The 9577-nt window shown below is 46.8% G+C and overlaps 1 protein-coding gene across 1 annotated transcript; it reads left to right on the top strand.

Annotated features, from left to right (window-relative positions):
* Positions 1–2205: 2205 nt before the first annotated feature.
* LOC123086058 (uncharacterized) lies at positions 2206–5654 on the top strand. Its single transcript, XM_044507752.1, has 2 exons — positions 2206–2762; positions 5272–5654. Exons 1-2 carry the CDS (start codon positions 2214–2216, stop codon positions 5443–5445), a joined length of 723 nt encoding a protein of 240 aa, XP_044363687.1. The 5' UTR covers positions 2206–2213; the 3' UTR covers positions 5446–5654.
* Positions 5655–9577: the final 3923 nt, after the last annotated feature.

Here is a 9577-nt window from a genome sequence, read left to right on the forward strand (position 1 = left end):
GGGCCTTGGAGGCCGGCCCAAAAGAGAGGAGGAGTCAGCTGGGCTTGCTGGATTGGGCTCTCCCTCTCCTCTCTTTATTCTTTAAATGAAAAGAAAATAGTGAATGAGAGAGAGGAAAAAGAAGGGAGGGGGGGTTAGGGAAAAGAGTTTGAGCAGGAGGACAATTTTCCTAGACTCATAAAAATAAACACGACCACAGAAAAATAGAAGTGGCAAGATGCAGGAATTAAATTCAAATTCTTTTGAATATACTTCAAATGGTTTTGAATTGGGACTAGGTTCGGTGTGGCCAAAATGTTCGGGTTTTTTTGGTGGATCTCCGTGCTATGATGAAAGAATATATGGCAATGTTGGAGACCAAGACTTAAGATAACAATGGCATTGGGATATTTGCAAGTGTGTTTATGGGTGAATCCAAATTATTGGAATATTTAATATAGCTCCCTAATATCGGGAGGATATGTTATAAAGAGAATCACCACATGAATTCCCTCGGTTTAAATGGATCGAAGATCCATACGGTTTATTTAGTTGAGTTAAGAAAAGAAATGACATGATGGCATGATGACATGATGCAATGCACACGATGCAAAGATGAATGCAACAGACGAAACAAATCACACAACGAAACCCGGAAACCCTGGAAGGCATCTGAAGCTCCGGTCTTGGGGCGTTACAATGTGTGACTAGATCTTATTTATTTGAGAGTTCTTCTTGTGTTCCTCTTTGATTTGCTCCCCCCCTCCATGTGTGAAAAGACCACCTATTAGGGTTCTACCCTTCATCATTGGGGATATCTAGGATTACACATGGTCGGTTGCCAACTAGGAATAAACACGCCGACGGTTGGAGCAGTCCTTCAAGTACACGCCAAGTCTTCGGCGGTATCCGTCTTGATCATGTCGGGGTTCAAGGCTTCTGGGGTCCTTCCTCGTGAGATAGGCGGGTCGTAAGCTCGGCCAATGGATTATGGGCCCACTAGGTTGGTAACCCCTAGTCCAGGACACCCTCAATCTTGGAGCGATTTTTTGTTTCTACTACGTTTTCCAACAGCAACACATGCAACATAAGAGCTACTCTACGTGATCAAACAACATAAAACGGAATCGCCATCAAACCGACAACCAAACGCACATAAACAAATTGTTTATCATCCAAAAAATCATTGGAGCTCATCGCCGGACAAGTTCTTAAGTTCAACAACTAAAAAAAAGATAATAAACACAGGAGCACGAGCATCTTCACCACTTCCTTGTCGGGCATTTTCCTATCCGATCGCCGGCGTAGCTGTAGGCGTTTGCAGTTGGTCGAGGATCTTGGTCATCGGAGGAGGTGGAACTATGGTTGGTCGTCATCGTCGCTGTCCTGCCTTCGCCGCTGCATCCTTCTCCTCGCGCTCCGACTGCTTTATGGCAAGCCGGAGCGCCTTCGCGTTCTCCCGCCGTAGGTAGCGAGCGTGCGTCTCCGCCATCGTGAGCGATCAACGGTAGACCCAGCGAGGAGCCGCTCCTCCTCGCTGGGCTCCGCTAGCAACCGGGTTGTGATGGTGGTGCGTGGACTGCTCCGCTGTGTCCCTCTCCCTTGCCCGCTTCCTCTCGCGGCGGGTGGTGTGTGCCTCTGATTCCAGGGTGCACATGCGGGCCAGCGACACGGGCACTAGCACCCACCGCTGGACCGCGCGGAGCAGCGACCGGTGGGGGAAGGGGACACCATGGGGTCAGAGCGGACTGCGCTGCCCCTGGCGGTGCTGTGCTCATGCTGGGAGGAGTCAGCTCCGACGTCCGCCCAACACCGGCGCAGGAGGTGCAGCGACGCTGTAGATCCGAAGCTATCCCAATGTCCACCTTGGACCGCTCCAAGACAATGCAGAGGGTCAGCTCCTCGTCGATGTTGAGGACAGAGCCGGAGTGGTTGCCGGAGCTCGACATTGCATAGGATTGGATCAGAATCAGAGAGGGAAGAGGAGAGGACGGAGCGAGAGACCAGATTGAGTGAACTAGGGTTCCGAGCGAGGAGCTGAATTAGGGTCTTTTATGGAAAAGCCGTGAGGTCGATGGTGGGACGTGCTGTCAGCAGACCGTTTTATATCTGCCCTACATTTGGGCTGGATACACGAGACGCCGGATAACCTGAACATTTGAGGCCGGTTTAAGGCGCGCGGTGGAACCGGTCCGGCCATTCATTTGTTCGAGTTGCTGTAACCTACCGCATTAATGTGCAGACGTAAAATTCCCCAACAAATTGAGTTCGTCCGTAGCGGCTCAACGACACGTCCCCGCTCCTACCTGGCGGCGATCAGCCTCCGGCCACAGGAGATGGGCACCACCGCAAAGCCCCCTTCCTTCGTCTGCTTGAAGTGGCCTTGGGGTCCTAGCCTTAATGCGAGCCCTAGCGGCAGCCCAAGCCCCTGCGGTGACCTCGAGCGCCCCTGGCTCTTCAAGTCCATCTCGACCGTCGCGCAAGGCCTCGTCATCGCCGGTGACATCCCCTCCGCTTCCACTGGAAGCGGAGGTCATGGGGCGAGGTTGTGGAAGCGTCACCCGGGCACCGCGCCGGTGGAGGCGTACCGCGGGGACGCGGAGCAGCGGGCGCTGGCGGCGGCGCTGGTGAGCGCGAGGGCGACCACGGTGCTGGAGTTCTACTCGCCGCGCTGCCGCCTCTGCTCATCGCTGCAGGGCCTCGTGCGCGAGCTCGAGGACGGTGGCAATGCATCCGCGAGCTTCGTGCTCGCGGACGCCGAGGATGACCGGTGGCTCCCGGAGGTGAGGGCGTCTCCTCTTGTTCATGCCGATTGCGTTGCTATCCATATTCTCTACATTTATGCTGTTAATTTTCCTATCAATCGATGGATTAGTCTCGTTAGCCTCGTTGCTCTAATTATTTTTTGTCGGAGCTGGTGCAACGTGTGGTGATTTGTAGAGAACTGAGGTTATAAACACTGATATTTCCGGAGAAGGTTGGTTTTTTTTTAGAACGAAGACGCAAGAAGCGTCCGGCTTTAAATTAATAAAGCCCACCAACAGGCAGCATCCAACAGTTGTAACAGAAACAAACAAAAGGAAGTCTATGGCCGAAGCCCAAGTGAGATACATGCAACCGGCCTTTAGCCTGAATAAGATGGAACTAGACAATAACACACAGGAGAAGGTTGGTTGCTTATAAAAAAATTTCGTTAGCATATGCTGGGATGGTATTGAAGAGTCAAGTGCAGTTATTTTCATTTAAAATCAAACCCTGTGGTGTGCTTGCATTTCAGTTAGTATGTGAATTGGGTGTTGAAAGTTTCTGCTTTAGGTTCCACTTCCTTGAAAGCCACGTGTTAACTCATAAAACGGTAAATGAATGAGGACGAGCTTCTTATCTTAGATGTGGTTATGTCAATCCCTGTTCCACAACCCACAGTCAGCTGTATTGTTTGAGATCAAAGAGTTGTGGTGTTTACACTTCACACTGATTTATGTGCTGCAATGGTGGCATCAGTGGACATAGTTTGCAGTCATTAGTGTGTATTGGTGAAGACTCTTGTTACTGCTAAAGTGTAGCCTCGGTAGAAGCAACAATTTGTTGGAACTTGAACATGCCTCCTGACTGTCAGGTTACAGCCAATCGTTTAACTGTGTTATCCTCTCGTCATCTGAAGGTTAATGATGGAGTGAGTAAATACCATGCAGATGAATGGCTCAGACAGTGCAACTTGAGGAGCATGACATGCTAGACTAAGGAGAAATAGACTATACATGAGAGAGCACTTCAGATGAGGATTAGACATGGTTCCTAATCTCCAGGACATACAGTGCGCGCCCCTATATAGTATAGTGATGACCGGACCCCAATTACTGATTATGTGGACTGGGATACAGACCCTTGGTTAACCTATATCTACCATCTGGCTCAATCTCTAATATGTTGTTCTTTTCATACGATTCAACTTCTTAATCCTCATGGGCCCCAGGCTCTTGCTGCATTCTGCTGCTAGTGTTAGTTTCGGACTCCCGAACAACCTGACTGTCTTGCTGCTGTCGGATGTCCTGGCCATTGTTGCCGAATGTATTGCTGCCATGATGCTCCTATTGCCTTGCCTTGCGCCCTAGCCCCTTTGTCCGCAACATCCTCTTTCTGCACAGACATGGCTATTCTTCTTCTACTTAGCATCGATCAAGCGGTATTATGCATATGCTATTGTTTACTTTAAGGAACTCTGTTACGGATATTTGATGTGCCAAAAAAAAAGGGCTAGGGCATGCATTTGAAGGTGCTAGGTAGTATTTACTAGTAATGGTATCCTTTTTTAGAACAGTAATAGTGGTACCTTTGTTAGTAGGTCCACATAGGTTTTCAAACACATGTCCATACCATGGAACAAGCCCCTAGTGCTTGGAAAGTTGGAAGTAAGCACTTGGGCAATGAAGATGGTGGGCTTAGTTGAAGGATAAGCAGACGACAGTTCAGGATAAGTATAACAGAAGCTTGACTGATGCTAAATTTGGTTATTTTGTGCGTTAAGGTTGTTTGAATATCTGACCTGCTAATCATTTCAAACATGGTAGATCTCTACTTTGGTTCTAACTGTGTCAGCAGCACTGCTGTCGGTTTCTGCAGAAACATTGGCCCATTCTGCTTTCCCATTTTGAGAAAGGGTTGCTCAGTTGCTAGACCTAAGTTCTTTGAAATTGTACTAAAAACTGTTCCAGTCTCGCAGACACCCTAAACCATCCACCAACTCACTCAGGGTTCCAATTCGTTTAGGGTAGAGAGGGACTGGACTCGGTCTCTTGTGATGTTCTGGGAAGTTGAACTAAATTCCCTCCCTACATGAAGGGATTGGGTAAATTCCCACCATTCCAAAAAAGTTTTATTGCATGTTAGTGGTCTATATCAGTTACTGAAAACAATTTTTTATTTATACTAGTCTCCTTTATGGCTCACAGGCTCAGCTTACCAAGCTCACCGAAGATGCTATTTTTCTTGACATTGTTTGTTTTGAGGTTGCTTACCGCGTGCTCTCCTTCACACCCGGTCTTTCTTCTGTTGCTAATCTCCTCTGATTAGTGACAATTTCTGTAACTCTCTCTTCTGCTAAGCCAATGAAAAGCCAGGAAACTGGGTCTTTTAAAAAAAAAGGACATACACCATGTGGTTACTGAAGATGCTACTAGTACTATGGGTTGTCCATATTCACAGTATCTGCGCATGCTTGCATATCCATGATGTTTCCACTCTGAAGTCTGATGCTTCCAGCTTTAACAGCGACAATTATATGTATATTTGCAGCTTCTGCATTATGATGTCAGACATGTTCCTTGTTTTGTGCTCCTGGACAAGAATGGTAGAGCCCTAGCTAAAACCGGAGTTCCAACTAGCAGGCAGCATGTTATCGCTGGCCTTCATCATCTTCTTAACATGAAGCAACCATCTGGGCAGGAAGGAAAGAAGAGTCGATCATGATGACAATTTCTTGCGCATGATCTGTAATCATGGATCGTATCTGATAACACATTTTGTTTGTTAACCAAGCATAGACAATGTTGGAAAAAATATTTTTAGCCAACTCATATATGGTCAGAATTCTAGAAGTTGATGTGGTGTAATTAGAATGTGGGAGATTGTGCTGCTTTTGTGTCCTTTTTCCTGATGAATAGCGGTGTATCTGAATATACACGCTGGAATATTCTTCTGAAATAATTCATCATGATTTCTGTTTTGCTGTTCAGGCTGCAGGTGGGACTGCTCGTGGGTGTCCCACCTCTGCCCGCTTCGTCCCAATACAACTTCTTTTTGGGAAACACTATCCATCTGTAGTCTTATATGAGCACATCGTCAGACCACGTGTAAGCTGTTGATTCATGCTCGATCTCACGGCAAGAGACCACTACAAAATCCTCTTTAATTGCCCCCTTCCGTTTTTCATGCATCACCTTCCGGTAATCCCTCACCCCGTTACCTTTCTCCCGAATCAATCACCACCCCCGTGTCCGTCTCCTACCTCCCGACCCTCCATTGTCGGGGTCAACATCCACCCCGCTACCCTTGTACTCTCTACCAGGGGTTGGATCCTGTTGGGGATATAACTATCAGATATGACCCGCACAGAAGGGGATGGGTCAACCACAATGGCGGTTCATCTAAATGAAGCCTAAGAGTATACAAGATAGCGGTTCACAGTTAGGCTTATAAGAGCCCCAGGCCCAGAGGCGACTTAAGGCCCGTATGTGTAGACTTGTAATGTAAGACATGTAAGATACGTCACCGAGCCGAACACGTTGTATGAGCCGGCCGGGACTCTGTAGGGCGCAGGGCGTCAATCCATGTATATAAAGGGACGACCCGGTGGCGGTTGAGGGCAAGAAACATTAGATCGAGAGCCAGACAAAGCGTGTTTGCTCCCTGGTAATCGAAACCCTAACAATACCACCTCAAACTGGAGTAGGCTTTTTGTAACACCCTCGATGCGACTATAGCTCCCACGTGTCGAGGCACGACTTAGAGACATAATCGCATTGAAGGCATATGTCGCAAGTTAGGCAATCATCACAAACATCCCAAGTAATATAATAATAAAGGGGAGATAACATAGTTGGCTTACACTCGCCACGTCAATCAAGGTACATAAATAACATTATATCATCCAAATACTCATGACCCGACTACGGCGCCAAAATAAAAGATAACCCAACATGCGACACGGTCCCGATCACCCCCAACTGGGCACCACTACTGATCATCAGGAAAAGAAACATAATAACGTTGAGAGTCCTCGTCGAACTCCCACTTGAGCTCGAGCGCGTCACCTGGAGCGGAATCATCAGGCCCTGCATCTGGTGTAATAGTAATCTGTGAGCCCCAGGGACTCAGCAATCTCGCACCCTCGCGATCAAGATTATTTAAGCTTATAGGTAAGGCAAGGTAAATATAAGTGGAGCAGCAGCAAGCGACTAGCATATATGGTGACTATCCTGTTCGCAAAAGAGAGCGAGAAGAGGAGGCAAAGCGCGAGCGAGAAACTAGAGGACAACCTGCGCAAGCATTACTCCAACACCATGTCCACTTCCCGGACTCCACCGAGAAGAGACCATCACGGCAACACACTCAGTTGATTCATTTTAATTAAGTTAAGGTTCAAGTTATCTACAACCGGACATTAACAAATTCCCATCTTCCCATAACCGTGGGCACGGCTTTCGAAAGTTCAAATCCCTGCAGGGGAGTCCCAACTTAGCCCATGACAAGCTCTCACAGTTAATGAAGGAATAGACCTCCTCCCGAGACGTTCCGATCAGGCTCGGTACCTCGGTTCTTCAAGACACTTCGACATGTTAAAACAAGGCCAGCAACACCGCCCGAATGTGCCGACAAATGCCGATAGGAGCTGCACATATCTCTTTCTCAGGGCACACTCAAATTGTCTTAGGTACGGGTAGGCCAGCCCAGAGTTGCCCCTGGTGGCCACCGATAACTGACAGGTGGACCAACACTCAGAGGAGCACTGGCCCGGGGGGGGGGGGGTTTAAATAAGATGACCCTCGGGCTCCGGAAACCCAAGGGAAAAAGAGGCTAGGTGACAAATGGTAAAACCAAGGTTGGGCATTGCTGGAAAAGCTTTAATCAAGGCGGACTATCAAGGGGTTCCCATTATAACCCAACCGCGTAAGGAACGCATAAATCCGGGAACATAACACCGATATGACGGAAACTAGGGCGGCAAGAGTGGAACAAAACACTAGACGAGAGGCCGAGCCTTCCACCCTTTACCAAGTATAAAGATGCATTAATATAACAAGATAATATAATGATATCCCAACAAGTAAATAAAGGTTTCAACAAAGAACGGCCTCTAATCTTCACCTGCAACTAGCAACGCTATAAGAGGGGCTGAGTAAAGCGGTAACATAGCCAAACAACGGTTTGCTAGGACAAGGTGGATTAGAGGTTTGACATGGCAATATGGGAGGCTTGAAAGCAAGTGGTAGGCATCGTAGCATTGGCATAGCAAAAGAGCGAGCATCTAGCAAAGCAAAGATAGTAGTGATTTCGAGGGTATGATCATCTTGTCTGCAAAGTTGTCAGAGTTGACTGGATTCTCGAAAGCAAACTCAACGGGCTCCTCGTTAGCGAACTCGTCTCCCAGGTCTACCCAAACAAGACAAACAAGCAACAAGGACACAATCAACCACGTGCAAGGGTCAAACAACATGATGCAAGGATGGTATGCTATGCGGGATGCGATGCGGGATGCAGATGCAAGAATTGACAAGGGATGCATGACCCTGGCCTCAACTTGGAAATCCAAGTGTGCCACTGGAAAGATGAGATGAAATCGCTTGAAAACGATATAAAGAACGCCGGAATCGGAGTTACGGCTTGGAAATGGCAAGCGATTCAAATATGACACCGGTCTGCGATTTACAGCAAGTAGCCATCTAAATGCAATGAGAAGAACATGCTACAGCACTCAAACATGACAACAAAATACATGGCAGGGATGCATTCAAGATGCTTAACAAAAGTCTAGCACTGAGCTACGGCCAATTCATCCATTATCAGGTTCAAACAAGAATGGCAAAAATGCATATGGTAAACAGATCTCAGACTTAGTGAAATTAACACTTGTCTGGAATTTCAGATCAGGTAGCACTCTTCGGAGTAACAAAACTACATGCTACAGGACCTGAAGATGGCAAAGTAAAGCATGACATGGAGCTACTCAAAGAGCTTAACAAAAGTCCCTTAGTGACCTTGAGCCAAAAGAGATCAGAAAATACAATTGCAAGCATGTGAACATGGCAAAAACATAATCAGATCACAGACTTAGTGAAAACTGGAGCGTGCTGAAAATAGATATCAAGTAGGCATGTTTACGAGCTCGATGCACTCACTTCGGAGCAAGTCATGACAATCTAAGCATATACCCATCAAGAATACACAAAATGCAAGCTAGACATGACAAAAACAATAGCATAGCATGCACGGATCAACTACAGCATCATCGGCAAAATTGCAAACAAGTTGACAATCTGCCCAGATTCACAAAGTAGCAAAAGTAGAGCTCGCTTGACTCAAGTTAGGGTGCTCCATAATTGCAAACAAAGACATGGATGGATAGAGCACTACAAGATTCAAAACATCCTTACTAATCATCCTCAAAAGAGGCACGGATCACTAAGAAACAACAATAACATATGGCATCATGAGATAAACAAATCAAGGACGTAGTGAAATTACTAAGTCCCTGAAATCAGCACTACCAAGTGCCTCATTTTGCAGGCTTGCACTAGTCACCACACACATCACAAAAATACATGGGTTGCACCTCTGGAAAGATGGCAAAACCCTTAACAAAACATATGTAGAGCTCATGGGCATATTATGCACACAATAATCATGGCAAAAATGACAAATATGCAAAATGGAGTAGCAGATCTGACAATTATCTCAAGTAGCCCTCTTCTAACAGCATTTCGGGCATCAAGATGAACTCAAATGAAAATGATGCAATGGAATGAAATGATGTACTCTCTGAGATGAACATTTTGATATGCTATATGCCAAAAACGGATCTACGGATGCGGAGATATGATGC

This window comes from Triticum aestivum, chromosome 4A (genome assembly GCF_018294505.1).
Source record: "Triticum aestivum cultivar Chinese Spring chromosome 4A, IWGSC CS RefSeq v2.1, whole genome shotgun sequence".
Taxonomy (NCBI): Eukaryota; Viridiplantae; Streptophyta; class Magnoliopsida; order Poales; family Poaceae; genus Triticum; species Triticum aestivum.

Bases quoted from the DNA above. Each gene is read 5' to 3' on its own strand.
- LOC123086058 (XM_044507752.1), top strand. From the start codon at position 2,214: ATGTGCAGACGTAAAATTCCCCAACAAATTGAGTTCGTCCGTAGCGGC. The intron at 2,763-5,271 runs GTGAGGGCGTCT...GTATATTTGCAG, and splicing joins ATGACCGGTGGCTCCCGGAG to CTTCTGCATTATGATGTCAG.